General features: G+C 37.2%; 2 protein-coding genes across 2 annotated transcripts in view; one reads left to right on the top strand and one right to left on the bottom strand.

Moving 5' to 3' along the window:
* Positions 1-5905, top strand: part of LOC139740718 (serine/threonine-protein phosphatase 2A 56 kDa regulatory subunit gamma isoform-like) — a 66995-nt gene extending 61090 nt beyond the window's left edge. The window contains exons 16-17 of the mRNA XM_071651285.1: positions 2997-3101; positions 5607-5905. Of these exons, the coding sequence (XP_071507386.1) occupies positions 2997-3101; positions 5607-5750 (249 nt within the window). The 3' untranslated portion in view covers positions 5751-5905. The remainder of the gene's footprint in view (positions 1-2996; positions 3102-5606) is intronic.
* Positions 5906-13512: 7607 nt separating this feature from the next.
* LOC139740740 (proteasome subunit alpha type-6-like) lies at positions 13513-21297 on the bottom strand. Its single transcript, XM_071651307.1, has 7 exons — positions 20983-21297; positions 19324-19418; positions 18724-18805; positions 17355-17510; positions 16618-16796; positions 15806-15900; positions 13513-15087 (listed from the first exon to the last, which is right to left on the bottom strand). Exons 1-7 carry the CDS (start codon positions 21056-21058, stop codon positions 15030-15032), a joined length of 741 nt encoding a protein of 246 aa, XP_071507408.1. The 5' UTR covers positions 21059-21297; the 3' UTR covers positions 13513-15029.
* Between the last annotated feature and the right edge of the window lie 376 nt (positions 21298-21673).

Raw genomic sequence — 21673 nt, 5'->3', positions numbered from 1 at the left:
TTGCTCCCCCCCCCCCCCCATAATTCCAGAGATGTGGAAATGTTCTTCTTTTTTAGTTTGTAGAAACTGTTCAAATATTTCACCCAAAGTGTGCACCAAATTGCTGAATTTCAATTCTGAAAATGCCAAATCTCCCTTGCGTCATCTAGGTCCCCTTCCATACACCTAGTACACTTTGGTGATTGACAAATTTAAGATTATTTTTTTTTTTAAGTGTGCATCAGGGCCCCGTTTCATAAAAAGTTGATATGATAGCAACTCTTGCTGAAATGATAATTGTCATGACAACTAGAAGAATCCAACTTCCTGATTGGCTGTTGCTATTTGAAGTTGCCATTCTGCGGGAGTTGCCATCCTAACATCTTTTATGAAACAGGGCCCAGATCTGTCACTTCAGTTCCCATAAATTCAAAAGATAATTCATCCTTTTTTAATATACTCTTCCCCTGCTCGATTTCTTTTTCCGTAGATTTAGACTTGGCACACTTTGGGGATTGACTATTTTCCAAGTATTCTACAAAAGTGTGCATCAGATTGTCCTATTTCAGTTCTAAAGATACAAAAGCTCTGTCAGGTGGAAGGGGGCTACCCCTTCCACACCCCTCACATGCCATGCAGAACAACAGCTGAGATACAGCGATATCGTTTTTCACAAATCTGTAAATGTTTATTTTTCTAACGTTTTTGATAGGGAAAAAAAAGATCTAAATATTTCACCCCAAGTGTGCACCATATCAATGAATTTCAGGTCTGAAAATGCAAAATCTGCCTCGTGTACGAGGGGAGCTATCGCCACACCCTCTCCCTGCTCCCTCGCACAGATCGTCCAATTCCAGGTCTTGCCCCAAATCATGAAAACAGATTGATGCCCCCTGCACTCAAAAGCATTCACAACCACCCTGTTGAGCCCTGGTATAGTTGCTGAAGCACACATAGGAAAATGCATGTTAAACACCAAAGGCAGATAATACCTAACTAAATGTTATTTATAGACAGTATTTACTTAGCTTGATTCTTCTTACATTTGTAAGATTTATATTATGGGTCAACATCTTAGTTCAGCCTTAAAGATGATAAAAAGTTTTGGTACCTCAAAAGTTTCCTTGAATTTCCTTGTCTTAGTTTGTGTTTCAGGTTAAAGTACCTTTCATATAACTAACACTGTGAGACTTACTCGCCCCAAAGTGCTCTCATGTCTTAGTAATCATCCAATTAACTGCGACCAGCAGCCCCATACGCATAGCGACCAGCAGTCCCATACGCATAGCGTAATCGGGCTTCGCATTGTAGCATTCAGGATCATGACAGATTTAGTATCGCAGGATAAATGTCAACTTAAAATCCCAAAAATTCTTCAATTTGAAGACTTACCGATTAAGGTGAAGTATTGAAAACAGGCTTCGGGCGACGTTTGGTTCTGCCTATAGTCCCTTTCTGTTCGAATTGATGACTGAATGTGACTCGGTCAAGAGGACCTTGGGAGAGCTACATACACTGAATACTACAGCCAGTGCATGCGAACACATCACATGCGCACAAATTTCAAAGCCATCAACGGATAAGATGTTTGTGTGCGCATGCGCTGGCCGTAGTAGTCAGTGTATGTAGCTCTCCCAAGGTCCTCTCGACCGAGTCACATTCAGTCATCAATTCGAACAGAAAGGGACTATTGGCAGAACCAAACGTTGTTCGAAGCCTGTTTTCAATACTTCAAATTAATTGGTAAGTCTTCAAATTGAAGAAGTTTTTGGATTTTAAGTTGACATTTACCCGCGATACTAATTCTGTCATGATCCTGAATGCTACAATGCGAAGCCCCATTACGCTATGCGTATGGGGCTGCTGGTCGCAGTTAGCTATGCGTACAATGGGCTGCACGCTGCTGGTCGCAGTCAGTGGTTTCGTACAATATTTATCGACGCCGTACGGCGACGGCTCTGGTACGAAACCATTATTGCATGATTACTAAGACATGAGAGCACTTTGGGGCGAGTAATTCTCACAGACAACGTACTTTAACGTGAAACACAAACCAAGACAAGGAAATTCACGGAAACTTTTGAGGTACCAAAACTTTTTATTATCTTTAAACCAGGGGAGAGTGTCTTGTAATGAGTTGGTAATAATGAATAATGGCGCTATGACAGCCGCACAAACATTCATATTTATATTTCCCAGGAGAGTGATTTACATTTGTAAATATGTTCAAAATAGAGGCATTCTTTTTCACAGCTTAGTGAGAATGACAGGGATAAAGGCTTTGGTATTATTAAACATTTGTTGTATAAGGTCCTATTCAACATGGAATTTTAGAAGGTATATATTCATTGAAAGTATGGTTCAGTAGCTTTAGTTAAACCCTGATGTAGCTTTAGCCAGACTTGATTGTTTGTACTTTAGAATAGCAAGGATATGTGTTGCTGGTCACAGCTATAGACAGTGTGTGCACATCTCTTCTCAGCATGCAAATTGTGTATGATGTGGTATGTACGTCTCTATGTTGGATGCTGGATGTATACAGACAACATAACTCATGGGATTAGAGAAGGTAATTCCCCAACACTCTCATTTTGGCATTTAAATCAGTACTGTATGACTGTATCAAAACAGTAAAAAATAAGTAAGTTGTGGATGGGAACAAGAGAAGCCAAAAATTCTTGTAAGGATTATCCCTCATTTCTACTCTGACATACAGGAGGACATCATTTAAATACACATAACCATAAATACCCACATAAAAATTATGTTTGCATACCTTGCAGAAAGAAAAGCCATGTAGTCAATAACCCAAATACTATCTGTAGTACATGTGGCGTACAAAATGTACGTTGATAGTTTTGGCCATAAAATTTCCAACATCTGTCAGTGTCTCATTAATTTACAGATGTTTTGGAATCCTTCCTGAAGAAGAATATTTCTTATTCTACTCTTCAATTAGCATTGGTAAAACTCTGAAAAGAAAACTGCTTTAAAAGGGCTGCGCTCTTGTTTACTAGTTCACCCAGGTGAGTGTACAGGGCAGCAAAACTTCAGATGGAAATAACAGCCCTGAGTTGGAGATGGATACTGAGGCGGAGCTCAAAGACCACATCAAAAATGAGGTCAGTGCATATCTTGGCACACTCCTCCATTACAAACTTTATTTTTTGGGGTGTGAGAAGTTTTTGCAGTGCACTCAGCTTCTTCAGCTATCCATTACAGGCATAAGCTCTTATTTGATTGGAATCAAAAGAGATTACGATTGGACTGGCTTTTCTAGAACTTTCACTGGTTCTTTGTCTTTGTGAACAGAGCCCACAATCTGTTCTTGCAAGAATAACTCAGATTCATTCCAAAATGCAGTAGTTGGACATGCTGTCTGTGTATGGAATAGAAACTAATTTTAGGAGCCTTTCCAAATAAGGGTTATGGGCTCTTCTCAGTACACGTTATGCCAGTTAGTGTGCTCTTCTGTGAAAGAGCTTTCTTAGAAATAGTTTCACCGTCAAATAGGAACTGTACATTCCCATAGATGGGAATAAATGCTAGTGTTTATATATTCCAGCAGTAATGCTGTGAACCATGGCTTGTGCTGGTATGTTATAAGGCAGGCTGCCTTTCACTGGGTCGTGTCCACAGATATTAACTCATACTTGTTTTAGTTGGTTGTATTACATTTGGTTTGAAGCATTCATGGTGCTTGTCTGTTCTTTGGTGGCACTGAATTGGTTTTTTTTTTTCACTTTAAGTTTTATCACAACTTTTGTTCATTCTAACTCATACTAACATGGTCCGAAAGAATATTCATGTAATCCCAAACAATGGGTTTGATGCACAAGATAATTTGCGTGAATTTGAAAAAGTCAGTTAACTGACCATGTAATAAGTCACTGTGACTAACATAAGTTCCACAGGATGGAACTGTTGGTTATGCTGTAATGTAAATCATAATTATATGAATTTGGGCTCCATTTTCTTCCATGACTGGCCATGTAGTACACATAAAATCTGAGTAAAAATTTATGGTTAGATAAGAAAGATAAGAGCTTTTGTCAATCAGTAAGAGCAGAGTCATGAGCAAGTTGTCAAATAGTAGCAACAGATACAACTTAACGCAAGAATTCATTAATTTGGAAAAGGTAAGAGCTGTTTTTCATTGATTTTCAGTTCTTCCTATCAATGCTTGTGACACTTACTTGTAGCCGTTTATCAAATTCCCTGCTTTCCAATACTCTGAATGCAAGGTTAGTTCTGATCATTCCTGGTAGGGGCTCAAGGGGGAGATTTTTCTAAAATAAGGAATAAAATTACTTTAGAACAAAATGAGCTGTGTGCTCTTGAGCTCAATCCTGCTCTCATGGTTGCTAGATAAACACTATGTGATTAGTGTCTCTCCATCACCTACACATCATGTTCTGGTGCTATCTGCAGAACCCACTGATGTTCATCATGTGGTGTAGCTGGATTCAGTAGATAGTTGGGGAAAATTTAGTTTAAGATAACATGGAGCTTGTCAGTGAACTGTGCATGAAAGATATCTCTGTCCTCACTAACCCAACTGAGTTGCTTGGTAAAAGCAAACACAAACATAAAAACAAACATAACACACACACACACTCACACATATACATACTCAACATCAGCAGCAAGTCAGAATTGTCATTGTCATGTGATGTGGTTGTCAGCACCTGGTGTTCACCTTCCTTTCATTTGAAATACCTAAAAACTTTGCAGTGCTTTACAGGTCTGTAATGTTTAAGTTTGTCACACCTTGTATTCAATGTGATGCTTTCCATACTGTAGTACTGTAAACGCTGTTATTTTGGTGGACAGATAATTTACGAATGAGGAGGTAACAGACATGAATTTTCAGTAGACGTTGTTTTATGGTTTGACACCGAGGCTATCATAAGTGCATAAGTGCAACAGTGTCTGTCCGTTAATCAACAAATTTATGCAATTAATTTTTGTTAAGAATTTGCAGCCAAACAGTGATTTGCAAAATATGCAAAGATTGAACCCTCACAATATAACAGCTTTTGACAGTGAATAATGTTCCTTCATATCATGCCTGCTGTGTTCTTTGCTGTGTGTAGGGTAGGGGCATCATGGGGATTAAATTACTTTTATGGAAGTAAAGTTAGCTAGTGAATGCAACGTTGATGAATCCACATAACTCAAGTGCTGGTGTCTGCCAAGTTGGTTGATTAATTGCTTTTGCTCTTACATCTTGTGTTATGTGTGGTTGATTATTAACTCTTCAGAGGCATGTAGACTGTGTATCAAAATTTTCTTGATGAAGTGTTTTCTTCATTTTAATTGCACTGTATGAAAAGCTAATGTGTACAGTTTCTGATTTATGTATGACATTGTTGAAAGGTATAAAATGATTAATGTCTTTATGCTGGTAGGCCTGCTTGGGCTCCTAATACACCATAAAGATCTGAAAAGCTGCTTTGCAAATAAGTCAGGAAAGACTGTGATTAGCTTTGGGGTTGCATATTGTCTGGGAAAGGTAATGTCAATTTTATCTGTTATTGGCACATAGATAACAAAAACATTGCATTGTGGTAAGTGTCCAGGCACTGCATTTATAGCACATGTTTTCTTCTCTGTATGTTAACCAGGCGGCTGAGGGTGTACGGAGGGATCCCAAGCCACTTCTGAGAAGGAAATCAGAGCTTCCACGAGACGCCTTCACAATCAAAGCTATTGGCTCACACAAACGCCATGAGGAATTCCTGGTTTCATCACCTGAGACTAATAGTTGAGCCCTGCTGCACCCCTTCCCTGCTGTCTGGCACTATGCCTGCCTGTCTATGCCCTCCACTCTTTTCCCATTTTACTGCAGAGGCTCTCTTAAACTCCCTCTTTCCGTATCAATCATACAGTCATCTTATGCCCTCTTTATAGCCTCTAGTAGTCTCTGTCCAGTTTTTTTTTTTTTTTTTTTTTGTCTAAGTGTGACAGAATTCCTACTGTTTTCTGCCTCATTAATACTTCTGTTTAACCCTGTCTGAATTTGAACAGTTTCCATGACAACTGCCGATATGAATTTTGCAGCATCATGTTGATCAATTTGCTGTCATGCTCCTTTCTGGATTACCTTCTTCAGTCCTACGTTGTTCTCTTAGTTTCAGCAGAAGTGTCATTTTTGGAATGAAGTTAGCATCCTAACCACCAAGTAAGCCCTGTCCCATCCCTAGCCTGTGCTGTATGTTTTCCATAGACAAATATCCACGATCAGTGGTTATCATGTTTTGAATAGCTGTGTTTGTAAATAGATAAACAAGTGAAAGATGCTATCAGCTGGATGAAGATTGTGATGCTATGCTAGGACATCAATGATGTGTGATATTCAAGTGATCATGATGATGAACAACTGTTTATCATTGAAATCTACATGTAAAATCATATTTTTGTAGTGCTGAGTTGATGTGGAATTGATGAATTGTCAGTTCTTAAAACCATACTGTAATGCAGTGTAGTATATAATGAAAATACTCACTTCTTGCCCTCTAGTATGCAAGCTAGTGAATCCATGCATCCTACAGCCCTTTTTTTCTTTCTGTCATCATGTTGCCTTGCATGATACATTCTAGTTCTAGTATATGAAAAGCCAACATCACAAGGATCCCAGACTGATAAGATGGATAGATGTGAATACAGAATACTTTGAGCACAATTGCCTTCTGACTGTTGTAGTGCTTTATTCATCTACCTGGACTTTGGTGATTCATGTGTGCACATATTTCCCAAAGATATGAATTGTTGCAACTTTGATTCTTTATTCTTGATTAACATGCATCCAGATTACATTATGAAAAGGCCGTGAAGAAATGGCCCCAAGGAGTTATTTTTTGTATTGTAGGATCTATATCTATCTATATGGGTTTCAGATGTGATATTTGATGTACTGGGCTATATTTATGTATGTATGTATGCATTTGTATGTTACACAGAAGAGATACATATAAATGTTTTATGACAGTTGTCTGTTACTCCTTGACAGGTTATTAGTTGTTGAGTAGTACATAGACAGTGCAAGATGACATTGCATCATGCAACCACTAGTACATGTGTACAGTTGAATGTTTTCCAAAAGAAGGCAGGAAGATTTATCATCTACATGTTTGTGTTTCAAAGTGCCTACTTCCCCAGACCGTCTTGCTTTACTCTCCAAGGCTAGGCTATGGTTTCAATCAGATCTTTGTGTTTAGGGACATACACAAATTGCTCTGTGTCTTTTACCGTTATGTAGGAGAGCTTCTTTTTCTTCTTAATTTGTTTTTTGTCTCTTCCAACTTTCCATGCTACCACGAGTACTGTCTCACCTAAAAGAGCACATTTAATTTGCAGGTCTTGGAATCCTGATGGCAACGTTCCAAGCTTACCCACTCACTGCCTTCTGGTAGCTACATACTGGCTGGTGTAGGGAGATAATTTATGTGTAGGTCAGTAAACTTCATCCTTTGCCACTCGTCTCCTTTGGTTTGCCAACAGGAAGGAGTGTCTCTCATGCTGTCATCACTGGTGAACTTTGTTCTTACTACACAGTCTTCTAATTGCCAACACTAAGTGTTTTTAAATCACGTTTTCTCATTGATGGTATGAACAATTTTTGTGTGACCTCTTCTGTGTTTATTTTTTTAAGTGTACAGCAGGTTTGATTTGTGGGGAAGTCATGGAGTGCTTGGACATTTTTGTGCACATGCATCATGTTGACTTTTAGATCATGTGTTATTGTGTCATGAAGGAAAAGTTTTGTTTTTCCAACCCTTAAGAAAAAAGTTAAGATGAATTACTGGGTGTCTATCCTCACTATTGTCTATGCTCCAATCTCTATTGTGTGTTTTTGAGGCAATGTGTTTTGTGTTATATGTATTTTTTTTTATGCTATGCACTATTCAGGGATGTGATAGAGCCAGATAGAGACAAAGCAGGCATTTAATTTTGCTAACTTTTGGAAAGCAAACTGGAAAATGCTACCTAATGAAGTACAAGTATACCCAAGCTATGATTATCAGAGAGGGGGAAAGATATATGTTGATCAGCCTTTTTCTTGATTCAAGTAGTTAGCACAATGGCTTCAAACAAGAACCTACAGAGGCAACCTGTGTTGTATTACAGCTCATAATTCTATCATTCAAGACTTCATTGAGACAAGTAGTACCCTGCTTGACAAGGGAAGACATCTGATATATGGGCACTGTCATCTGTGTGTAACGCTTGGATGTACTGAATTGTGGAGAAAACAAAGAGAAGTATTTATTACAGTCTCAAGTAAGAGCTTGAAAATGGTAAGTTTATCAGTTATATTAAAGTGTTCTTTATGTGGGCAGTACCACAATCTAACTATGTACAGCTTTAATCAGTTTGACAGTAGATGAGTAGGCAATTTATCAATAGGCAGGGCTCGACATTAGCAGTGGCCTAGTGGCCCAGGACCACTGAAAACAGATGCCGGGGCACCAAATTTCCAAACAGGCTATCTTTTGGTGGCCTGATCTAAGATTCCAAATGGATTGATATAATTCATTTCCATTTATTTTGGGGTACTTCCTTACTCTTTCGGGCCACCAAAATTTCAAATGTCATATTTCAGATTTTAGTGGCCTGAATGGGTCACCAGAGAAAAATAATGTCGAGCCCTGCTATAGATGCATTTTTCCCCTAATGATATGAGTTTGCAGATATGTATAATTCTTTTGACAAAATGAGCTTTGTGGATTAAGAACGCAGTGAGAATACACCTGTATTTTTCAGAGAAATTTTAGTAAATGTTTTACTTCCTGAAGTGTCCAGTAATCTCTCTGATGTACCTGGAAGTTTTGTTCTTATAAATCAGTAGAAGACTTTCTAAATACCGTTATTCTAGATTCCTACACAAGCTGCTTCTGTTTCTGATATGTAAGTGGCACCACTGTATTGTGCCTATCAGAAATGAATTGTATTTTGGGTGATGTAATCAGAATGACAATGTTTGTTCCACATAGAAAGGCCACCGTGTGAGATATCAGTGGATGAATAGGAGTTGCCATGACTAAAGCCTTCACTGCACCATACAAGTTTTCTAGTGTGTCAATTGTCATAATTGGCAGTTTCATTATCTGATCCTCCAGCTGAATGTGTTTGATGTAAGTTTGGAAATAAAACTGTATTTAATGTGCATTTTGTCCTATAGCCAAAAATCAACACCTTATGTGGTTGTTATAATCGTGCTTTAAGATCATTGAAGGAGATATTTAATCTTAAATGTCACCAGGGAGGAACAATCTGTAGATAATAACTGTTGTGTTCTACTTTGGCACGGTCCTGAAAGCTTTATTCTTACAAAATTTGTAAAGAATGTAATTGTGTCACATAGGAGGTACAATAATATTCAACACTTCTTTGTGATGCATTATGCCAGTAATTTATCTAACATATTTTTTAATAAATCACTTACAGGTAGTAAGGAATGGCCGTCAAGCCAGTGAATAAATAGAGAAAATGACTGTCGAAGAAAATAATGGAATTTTGTAGAAAGAGTGTAATATCTTCTTCCACTTCTACTCACACCCCTAAAAAACAACAAACAAACAAAAAATAGCCACTGACATTGTAAAAAGACATTTGGCACTGCATTGCATAGCAAAGATATTTATTGTAATGCTTTCTATCACTCAGATCTGCTGTTTGCAAATGTCACATTTGTGTTACTTTTCTGGAAAAAACATGGTATCAGTAATATCTGGGTTATCTAGAGTACGAGGGGCATTTTATGAGTGCCATTATCTTCCTATAGTCAGTCTTGATTCTAAGACTTACTCAGTGCGTGTATTATCCCACCTGGCACATTTATTTTTATGCATGAAAATCAATTTTCTGTATGTACAAGCTTGACAATGAATGTTTAATGCTAGCTACTTTTTGTTCCTTCTATATCATTGCGTGTTGCAATCTATGAAGAGAACACAGTAGATTTGCAATGAAAGGGGAGGTTGGACTTGATACTTTGGTGCATTCTCTTAGCTGACAGGGTTGAATTACTCTGTTCAATGGAAAAGACAAATTATATTTATGCAAGAAGAATTAGAAATTATATAGGCAGTATGAAACCTGACACAGATGTATATTATATGAAGATGCTGTGAAGAGAGCGCTGTTAATGCCATGGACAAGGGATAAATGATCATTTTTGCCATAAAGAAAATTATGACTAATTTTAAAAAGATATAAAAATGTGCTCATGTGTAACTTTGGATGCAGAGATGACATTTCTCAAGTCTGGACACAGTGTAGAAATGGTAAATCTATTTTAATGACTGTACTTATATGGAACAGGTCGGATTGTTCATTTATATTTCCAGAAAACCATGGGACTGTTGCAAGACATCTGACTATAATCTAAAGTCTTAACATGTTGAAGTTCATGTTGCTCTCTATTGGCAAGTCTTGTTATGTCATGGACAGTATGATTGATTTAGTAGGCTGTATGCTAGTTTTATGCTCTGAAGCTTACACAAGTTGGGCATGCATTCAGACACACGAGAGAGATCCCATACGTACATGTATCAGCCTGTAATGGCTGTCTTGTTCACTGGAAGACTCTTCCACTGTGTTTCAAGGGGTTACAGCAAAACACTGCGGGCAGGCAAACCCCTTGGTCACCACAAGCATTCATCTTTAGTTCAGATAGATCATCTCTAGCTCACAGTCAGTGGTTGAATTTACTGACTAATATATTACAATACCAGTAGTTCAGTTGTGTCATTGTGATACTTGTCAAGCCTAGTGTAAGAAAAGCCGTGCATTTCTGCTGAACTTTCCTTTTGCACTTTTGATATTTTCCTAGTAGATTTCTGATTTGCTGACATGCAAGGAGCTTTTTTGCTAGTGAGAAAATAATGTCACCAATACATGGCTAAAATCATGACTTCTAATCTCTTTAATTGCATTTTCACCAGCAGTATTTTACCATGTCGAGCTGCACCTCCCAGTTGTCAATGCAAGGTATATATGGGAGCATTGCTTTTTTTCGTTGTCAGTATGCCTAATCTTTGTACAAGCAAATATATTGTTAGTGTAAAGATAAATATTGCATTTCCCATATACTGGGCTGGATTTAAATTTGTATTCAGAATATTGTGCATATGAATACATGAGCTTTGATGTGAACACACCTTTTCTGTGGTGGGAAATACTTCTTTGTTTCTCTCACTCTTTGTGAAGCACAGACTAGGTAGGAGAATAAGGCTTCCCCCGTGTAAGCACTATTGTATATTGTACTGTATGATATGTAGTAGTGACAATAATGTATAAAACAACCAAAAAAATAATCTAAAGATGACATTGTAAAATGTGGTTGATGATGATATACAGTTGTGCTTTGTGAATGAGAGAAAAAAAAAATGTAAACAAACTGCTTATTGTGGTTTTTTTGTTTGCTTTGTGTACTGTGTCCATACTGTGATATGTGTTTGGGGCTATAGATGATCATTCTGTGACCATTCTGGGGGCAATTATTTTTATGACCTCTACTTAAATTCAATACCTGGATACTGTGCAATGTAGTTTCAGCCCAGGCTTTATCAGTACACATATCTGTTGAAATGAATTGAGGTTCCATGTGAAGTCCAAAAAGCAGATGAATGAAAGTTTGATCGTATCAGACTGGGATAAGGAAAAATTGTGAATACCTTGAATGACTGTCATTTCTCCAATTTCATCCTTTTCCAAAAGGTGACTGAAAAAAAAAAAAAAGAAAGCTGATGTGGTGAAGTGACTACCATATCAATTGCAGATTTGTATCTTAACAAAATATGATTTGTTAAATGGATGGTATAGCTTTGGTTGAGATGGGGCTTCAGGTTTCCAACTTTTTTGTTACATAATGAAGGACCTCTTATGAAATATCAAAGAGCATGCAATTTCAAGAAAAATTCAAAGGTTATTTGATGAATATCGGGTTTGAAATGGCTGAAACATCAAAAAAGGAAAGGTCCTAATAATAGTAATAGGACCACTTCATTTTGCTTTGTTTTGGATATCTTGGCCATTTCAAAACTAATTTTCATCAAATAAACTTCAAATTTCTCTTGGAACTGTGTTTTGTAATTATTTCAAAATGTCAAAATCTGAATTCCCCATCTCAACCAAAACTATACCATCCCTTTAAAGTTACTCTGTTCATGCTGTACTTCTCATAAGATAAAACAGATACATTTATAATGTATAATAATGTATATACAATGTCATCTCATTGAGGTGCACTCTCCTATTTTCTTTAAAACACACACACACACACACACACACACACACACAGGGCTACATACACTGTCTGTTATTTTAACGCCTTTCTTTAAATCTTTAAATGGTCATTGTAGTCATGGGGCTGAAATGTAACTTGCAGACCTCATTTTACTTTTTGAATAAATGCAGCATCACCAATTAGTATTACATTTCCTAGGAAGGAAGGGATAGGAAATCCCACCCAAGTGAACATACACGGGACTGGATAAACTTTGTCCAGTTTCATAAATGTCAACTTTCAGGTGTAAGCCAACAGTTAATATATGACATGTGTCTCCCTAGAATTAGCAGTATGGTGTACTTCCAGTACAACAGAGTAGAAATTCTGGTCCCAAAATTTATCATCTATACATATCCTTGAATACCTTCATACAATTTATTGTCCAGGTACATTACCACAAAATTTTGATATACATACCAGGTAATGGAAGATAACTGCCAGTTCCGAGTACATGTACTTTGTGATAATGGGCGTCCACTGTACTGGTACATGTAATTTATTAATCCTTGCTCTTTACTCTTTACTTTTTACTGTTCCTATGACAGAGACATTTTGAAAGCAGCTACAGATCTCCTAGTATCATGAGCCTACATGTATGATCAGCTCTGTAATTCATATTAATGAATTCTTGCATTATGTTGGTTTTGATGCAAATGATAAAGGGAAAATCTGGACTTTTTTATCATATCCAACTACGTTGCATACAAACCACTTCCTTGAGGTTAACTTCTGCTACATTTACAGTAGTTCGTTTTAGAACAGAATTCGAAAATGTTGAAGATCTCTTCCAAGAGAACATGTTTAAAATGCCTTCAACAGCAATGGAGATATTGCAAATAAAATCTGGTTAGCATTGTTTTCTTCTTTGCACACCAATCACATGAAGAACACCAACTCAGCATGATGAACACCACAAACATCAAAAGAACCATGATTCACCCTGAAGCTCAAAAGGCTCTGTACTCATAAAGAAGTTCTAACATACTAGATGCATCAATCAATGTAGCCTTGCCAAGCTCTCCCTGGAATGTCCCAAAGAGATGGGTCATTATCCCTAGCATACAATGAGTAAACGGAAAAACAAACTGTAGGAATGAGTTTCCTTTGAGCTACACTTTGAGTGCTAGGACTGTGAAAATATGAGGATGACCCCTATCAAAGTCTCATCTCGACACTGAAGGCAAATTAATAAAGAACAAATGATCGACGATACAGCATACAAAACTGTACTACAGTAACTTTACCATGATGTATGCCAACATCAACATTTATTACACTGAGTGTATCAAATCTCAATGGGACACTGAAAAAAAAAAAGGTACTCATCTCCATTCAAATTAGACACACATCATGTCCCATACAATTCTAACCAGAAACAACATTTTGACATGCAGTAAAAGCAGGATATGCAAAACTTTACACTCTTCATTGAAGTCAGTCAAGTTCCAGGTAAATCCTTTGGTTTGATGATTTATCATTGAAGTCATGAACACAGCATGAACTCTCAAAGTTTAATGATTTAAGTTTCACTGATTTTGTCAGATGCATTTATCTTGTTAAGCAGAAAATAACGTGGAATGGAGAATGCACCCCTCAATCTCTGTAAACTTACTAAAGAGATTCTTAGTGGCTGGCTCTTCATTGGGGCTCATCAACAGTTCTTGAATAATCATTCATCCATACACTCCGTTCTATATGAACTAATGGCATATTTCTGAAGCAAATTAGTTCCTGTATCAGGTCATGCATCTCTGCAATCTAATCTATTTCAGTATTCATATTATGGAGAATTAAACAGAAAATTGTTACTCAGACTAGTTCATAGAAAAGAGAGTTCAAATGTTCTGTTCTTAGGTATGGTCATTGTTTCATTATCCCTACTGTCATAATACATGTTATCAGAGGAAATTTAAAGAGAATTAGGCTAGGCCTATGTACCTCCTGAGACAGTCAGAAGGTTAACACACTGTACATAGTTTACAAGGCTATATCAAAAGAACTTGCCACATATCTTAACATAAAGCATGGATACTAACAATCAATCTCTCTGCATTTCGGTGATACATCTACCACAAGAAGTCTTGGAACTCACTGTTTTTAGTTCCGATCCCTCGTCACTTCTTTTACAATTCACTGTAGAGTGTAACTAGGGTTGGAATGACTATCTCTTGTGGATGCATGCCAGATTTAGAAACTTTTCTGCCAATCCCTGGGTCTTTACAGTTTGTACCAAATACCAATGTCACACAACTACCAGTTTTTCACATGATTTGGCCATTACAACAAACACACAAGAAGTGGCAGTGGCAGAACAAACATCATCATTTGTTTTTTTTCTTTATATATAACTGGGCACAAAGAGACAGTGTTCAATATCAGCAAGTCAAAAAAAAAATCACATTTCACCACAATGCAGGGGATCTGTATTGTGCAAGCTTAAGCATATCTAATTCAAAATAATATATCTAATATAAAACTGAGAAATTACCGGACTACATGGGTAGTTTGCATCTGTATTGGAAAAAAAAGAGAGATCTTTCTTCCTCAAGCCACTTGCCACATCTTATGTCTTTTGTCAAATCAATGGTATGAGGTATGACCATTCAAGAATCCCTCAAAGAGACTTGTGCTAGTATTTGCGTTTGTTTTTTCCAGTCCAATGACATCTTCAAACCAATATAAAATGGTCTCACAACCAAAGCAACTGCTTTTGAAACTTGATCTACTTTGGAAAAATAATCCCTGTCGACATCCACTAGTCCTTCTCAGCTATAGCTACCAGGTGGGCGTCAATATCTTCCTCCGTTAGTGTCCTGTAGGATGTACAGTGAAAAATGGTGAATGATACGAGTTACATTCAGATAAAGTTTGCTATAGTATGTTGCATAATCTGAGAACTACAACTCACTACTTGGTTAGAAAGAAGACAAGAGTACAGGCCTGTATAAGCAAGAGTGTAGTACTTCCCCAAGAACCCATCTTTAGAATAAAAATGCATCATGCATCATATTCAAACTTGATGAACATCTTTAGGTGATGTACCTGTGGTATGAACTTGGTGATCATAGCTCAAAGCTGTGGAAATTTATTGAGAGCACACCACAATACTAGGTGACCTATTGTACCATGCTTATCATGGCAAGTTTATAGACCTTAAGACTTTCTTGGTCTTCACCAATATTCGTACTTGACTGGCCATTTTAGGTTATATACGTGTGGTGTGAGTTTGGTGGTCATAGCTCAAATCTGTTGAAAGATATTGACAGTACACCACAATACTGTGAGTACAGAGCTTATAAGGACAAGTTTATTGACCTTCTGACATTTGACCTTGCCGGACTTCACTCATAGTCAAAACTTCACCAGTATTTTTAGGTTATGTCCCTGTGGTGGTCATAGCTCGAAGCTGAGGAAAGTTAGAGAAAGAGTACACCAAATTCTTGATGTCGCCACCGTCGATGACGAAATAAAAGTGATGTCTACGTCTCGAGACAGGAAAGATTACAAAAAAAGGTAGACAAGGAAACTTACCTAAAGCATGGATTGTCCCTTGTGACAACTGCTACCTCAATCTCTGTTGGTTTGAAGTCCGCTGAGAGAATTGAAGAAAGGCATTTGATAGCAGTCTATAGAAGGAACACACAAAAAGAAAAATGGCAGATGGTCACTCATATAACCAAAGTCATACACTGCATTGCCATACTAGTATCACACTATTTCTTTCATTTCTTGGAAATGAAATTCATCCACAAAATGCATTGCAATACAGACAATCATGCACAAAAGCATCACTTGATCACACAGCTCTGGAGCAAAAAAAAAATAAATTACAGCAACGTTATACATAATGTAAATGTGACTACTGGTAAGTTACAAGTATATCATTTCATGTCAACCTAATACACTACAGTGAACTCCTGTTATAATGAAGTCCTCAGGACCGGCAGTTTTCTTTCATTATAACGAAATTTTGTTATAATTGAACAGATAAACAATAAAAATACATATAGCTGATAATGTTGCGGCCTGAATATTTACTTTGTTGTCACAGGAATTTCATTATATCCATGTTCGTTGTAACGAGAGTGCGCTGTATATATATTTATTTCAATTATTATTATTCTTTCTTTAATGGTAAGACTGTGCAGGAATCTCATAGACTTGCCAACCACTGGAGGACCATATTTGGCAGAAAATTATGAGGGTCTACTCAAACTCATGTTCTGTTTTGTTGAATAAGTCAACCATAAGGTCTGTCAAGCCAATCACAAACAAAAACAAACACAAAATTGAATGCATTCTTTGTTGCATGTCACTTTTCCCAGGTGTAAGTTGTCTCTCACCTCAACTGCTTGGTCATACGTGAAATCCTGCTTCTTCTTCAACTTCTTTTCCAGGAAGCTGTTGGCTTCTGTCTGTTTGACCCCAACACTGGTAGCCTTGTAGCCACAAAAGTAGCCTGCTGGATCTGTCTTGTAAAGCTGTGGTCCAAACTCCTCATCCCATCCAATCAGTATCATGCCTGGTATAAAATCATATATAATCTCAAGTGGCCATAATTAAATTTCATTCAAGTGCAATCAGAATTGAGTCATGGCCACTCCAAGAGAAGCTTGAATGTAACCTCCTTCTACTCCCTTGAATAACTGTGAACAGAATGAATTATGGTACTTGCTGGGATGTTCCCAAATCACTAATGGTACCAGTACATCAATGCTTCCACTCCTACAGTGAAATCTACATTTTACATGGATTGTTCATTAAGGGGAAGAAGTATTTACCAAATAAATGAGGTCAACATCATCCTTTTATAATTTCCCATCTGTATTAACTTCAAATGTCACTCCACATTAGCAATTTGTTCAAATTAGTGCACTCTCTTATCTTTTGTCATAATGGCAATTCATTTTAACAATTTTAAGTTGTGCACTACACTTCAAAATACAGTAACAGACAGTAACAGTTGATAGTTGATAGAGTAACAGTACTGTCGATACTACTAAGTATAAAATATGCCACAGAGTTTAAGAGAGGGTTAACATGATATAAGACAAGACTGGAGACAGAGGACAAGACTTACTGCATCCCAGAGGCCTCATCTGTGCACTCTGTGTGTAGACTTGGGAGATGTCAGCCATACGTTTACACAGCATGTCAACAGGAATCTCATAGCCGTACTTATACTTCCAATTGGCTGCCTCTACTCGGGCTCGAAACACTTGTGACCTGCTGTCGGCTAGAGGGACAGTGTGTGGATAGTATCAGCAAACAGAAACATGGAAGAGCAAATCACTTCATAAAACTACAAGAAATGTGCATACTTGTTTTTATAAAACTACAAGAAATGTGCATACTTGTTTTTACTTGCGATCCTTGACCCTAATCAGGCCGGGCTCTTTTTGACTATGCTAATTCCGCTCCCCCCCCCCCCCCCCCCTTCCGAGATCTCGGCCATCAGAGCGCGATCACGATATTTGGCATGCATGACACCCACGTCGTAATCTACAAGATTGTGTCATAAGATTTTTTAAAACAATCAATTTTTAAGTTTAATTGATTAATTATGCAAATTAAGCCCAAGATCATATTTCAGCCTAATTAAAAGCATTGAGTCTACTTTTTGGTTTGTGTGTCTGTTTTAGCATATTCAACAATTGTACCACATAAAAACTTCCAAACGTCATTAAATTTTTAATGTATTTTATTGTTTTCGGAATTTCTTATGTATTTCTTGGTTTTTCGACTTTTGTTTTTTCTGTTTTTTATTGGAAATTGTTACTGACCACTTTTCTACCTTAATTAGCCTAAAATTAATCAATGAAAATGATTAATTGCAAGAATAATCAGGTTTTTATGACTTTTATGACAGAACACTGTTTTCCATGGGAAATGTACACAAAATCACAAAATTGTGCCCATTTTATGGTGACACGCTGTACAAAAATGGACGTGAAAAGTACGCGCAGACGTTGCAAATTTGGTCTCAAAAGTTGCGCGAGACTTGAACAAAGAAAGTCAAGAAGCCATGCGACGAGGCCTTCTCAAGTTACAGAAATATAGCGCGAAATGTTGAGGGGGCCCGGAAAATCCCCCCCCCCCCCCCCCCCACCGGCCCTTTTAGGGTTAAACTAATAATCAGTTGGATTACACCATTACATAAGTGGGAAAAAAATTGAGCTACAATGCAGAATTTAACATTATACTAGACGGTCCATGAACCACCCAAGTTGACATCAATTAATTTTGACTACACAGAGTAAAAATACCCTCTATTATCGGTATCATTATTTTTTTTTTTTCACTACAAAATCTTACCTCGGTAGATATTTTCAATGAAAGTTTAGGAGTCACTTAGGAGTCAGATATCACAAACTTGAAATCAACGACATGCAGGGTGAACATCTTGACCATGATGAAGGATAATTTGGGTATTCTTTACTGATGTTTACCTGTCATTCCTGTCATGGCACATCCTATGTGCTCGGTGATCTTGTACATGTGAGTGATGGTGGCCGGGTCTAGCAGTTTATCCTGTGAATAATGTATCCATGCAAGTGAAATCAAGAAGAAAATATGAATACTGTACCAGTATGTTTATAAATGTCATCCACAATATATGGATCTATTCTCACACAAACTTTTTGCAATATTGCTTGCCTAATTCCAATACATTGTCAGTCATTTGTGTGTATACACCTCTTTCAGCTTACATACCATACGTATTCTCAGATTTGACATCACATTGTCAACTGTTGTAGCCTTACATACCTTCACACATCTTCACCAGGTTTCTTTGGCTTTTACCAAACAATCATAACAGTTTGCTTCGATATAAAAAAATGTGCTCAAATCTTTAGGAAATTGGATCTACAAATATCAAAGCCTTGCATAGAAATACAAGTGAGAGAAAACAAAGCCATATCATAATGACATCATTCCTCCCCTGAGCCACAAGAAGATTATGTAGGCAATCAAATATATACATCCATCACGCATGCCTCTTCCATCATACCTTCTCTATGTTCACAACCCAAAAGAGAATTACTCACTGGAACTTTCTTCTGTGTGACAGCAACAACACAGTCAGGTCCTTTGACGGCAACAGTTGTCATACCACCCTGGTTGATAGCTTTGAAAGCATATTCTGAAAAAAGAAATGTAATACACAATTTTAAGGCGTTAATATCTTTTTCTTTCTTTTCTTCTTTCATTTTCATGTAGAATCCATACCTAAATTTTCCTTTTCTTCCTATCAATCACTTCTTTGTGGTTTTCCTTTTGTCTAACTTTCTCAATTTCCTATTCATTCATCCTAATTCATCCTATACATTCTGCCTAATTGTTCTTTGTTTCCTTCATGGATTGTTTTTTTCCCTCCAACTACACAGGTCTTTCCTTTCTGTCCTCTCCAAAGCTTTTTTTTTCTTATTTATCACTCTCATGAATCCTTTTCTATATTTCTCTTTAACCTGTAAAATTCTTTCTTTCCTTCCTAATCTTTTCTTTCATCCAGTTTTGATTCATCTCTCATTCTATTATTCTACCTAGATTGCTTTTCTGTTTTAAATCTATATTTGTCTCCTTGCTTTCCTCTTGTCTTTAAGCATATCCATCTCTCCCTTGCTTTCCTTTATAAAGTTAATGCAATGTCTCTTCTTTCTTTCCTTCCATCATCTTTTAGTGAACTCTCTATTTTGTAAACCTTGATTCATATTTTTCGGTTTTCTTTTTTAATATATTCTATTTCAATCCTCATTTTATTTATCTCCTTTTCCTAGCCTTGTTTAAAAGCTTTATGTTCTTTCACCCTTGACTTATAACCACACTCTCTTCATGATCTTCTTTCATGCACACACACACACCCTCACACATACGCACTGGTGCACACACACACACACACACACAACACAAACAACCTATCAATCCCTGCAGCAACTCGGTACAAGCTGAGAGAAAGAGGGAAAAAAGTATTATCTTTTGAAGGTAGAAGAACTTGCTCTGATCGCTGTCAGATAGACCTTACTGAGTGTACGTCATGTCAATCGCGGCGCTTGCTGCAATGAACATGTTTTGTACACTGTGCTGCGTTGTCTGCTCCTGTGCAAAGCAAACTAGCTGCGATCGACATATTCCATTAAGTGTAAAGGTGTCAAAACGATGAAATATTCCTTTTCTACTGGACTTAGATTATTTAAAGTTTCATTCATATGCACATAGACTATACGACTGTACGAGGCTAGGCTGTTAGATATTTTAAGTGAGTTTGTGCAAACAGGTGCGAAACAGAAGCGCTCCCAAGTGTCAATTCATGAAAAGTATGAATTTTATAATGTCAAAATGACTTTAATTTAATACAGACATCTGTAACGGCACCATACATTAGCTGCGCTGGTACACTGTCACTGGTAGTCAAATTTTGGACGGCATTATGGTCAAATTATGGACAGTTTGCTTTATTCCTTTTGTAACTTTAGCTATTTTCTGATTAGGGATTGCGATAAAGATGTTAAATTTAAATTTTACACTAGTTTTTAATATTCAAGGATTATTTTCTACTGAGACTGAGTAACGTGTTACTGTTGAGATTCTATTACAGTTGTTGTTGGTCCAGCAGATCCAGACGGCAATTATGAATGGACAGATTTAAATTTAATTTAGGCATCTACACAATGTCAGTGCATACAACGGTGTTGGTCCAATAAACTTACCGACTTGATACAGCCTTCCTTCAGGGGAAAAGACAGTAATGAAGTGGTCAAACCCTGCACTTGAACCTCGAGACATGATGTTTTTTGTTGATGGTCAGCTCAGCTCAGCTCTTTGTCATCAGCTTCGTTTTGGTGAATGGCCACAACACAACTGCTAGCTGCTAGGGCTAAGCCTTGCCCAAGGAGTTCTGTTGTTACAAATTTCTTGACGAAGAATTTTCTGAGATGAAGCACAGCCACAAGCTCCTGACTTCAGATTCAGATTGGTGTTTGTCTTTCTTGATGTGATGATGGCTCAATGTTGTGAGGTCTAGCTAGGCTTTTATCCACGGCGCAGCGCGCAGCGACAACATTTGCAAAGAGAACTGTATAGTATGGTTATAGTGTAGAATTGACTTGTACGCCGTAGAGAGGCTCCTTGGTGTACTTGAAGCGTGCAAGTCATCGACAGATCACAAGTGGGTCCTTTCAGTGGTGAATTTGATGCCTTAATGACTTTTTCTTTTATTACTTATTTATTATTTATAAAAAATGATTTTAGATAAAAAAAATTAATCAAATATAATTAAACTTTATAAATAGTTTCAATATACATTTTAAAATGAATTACATTTTAAAATATCTCATGATATGTAATAGTACTAGAATTTTCATCACCCTTTCTGTAAGCTGCATCTGCTGTAGAAATAGT

The sequence above is a fragment of the Diadema antillarum genome, unplaced genomic scaffold (genome assembly GCF_040938485.1).
Source record: "Diadema antillarum isolate AM-2024a unplaced genomic scaffold, OU_Dant_1.0 seq00000876_RagTag, whole genome shotgun sequence".
NCBI lineage: Eukaryota > Metazoa > Echinodermata > Echinoidea > Diadematoida > Diadematidae > Diadema > Diadema antillarum.
The sequence above is the reverse complement of the archived record's forward strand: the minus strand, read 5'-3'. Positions and strand labels throughout refer to the sequence as shown.

Excerpts from the sequence above, each read along its gene's own strand:
- LOC139740740 (XM_071651307.1), bottom strand. The coding sequence starts at position 21,058 with ATGTCTCGAGGTTCAAGTGCAGGGTTTGACCACTTCATTACTGTCTTT. Across the intron at positions 16,797-17,354 it reads GATGAGGCCTCTGGGATGCA|GCATGATACTGATTGGATGG; the intron begins GTAAGTCTTGTC and ends ATTTTATACCAG. Across the intron at positions 15,901-16,617 it reads CGTATGACCAAGCAGTTGAG|ACTGCTATCAAATGCCTTTC; the intron begins GTGAGAGACAAC and ends TTCCTTCTATAG.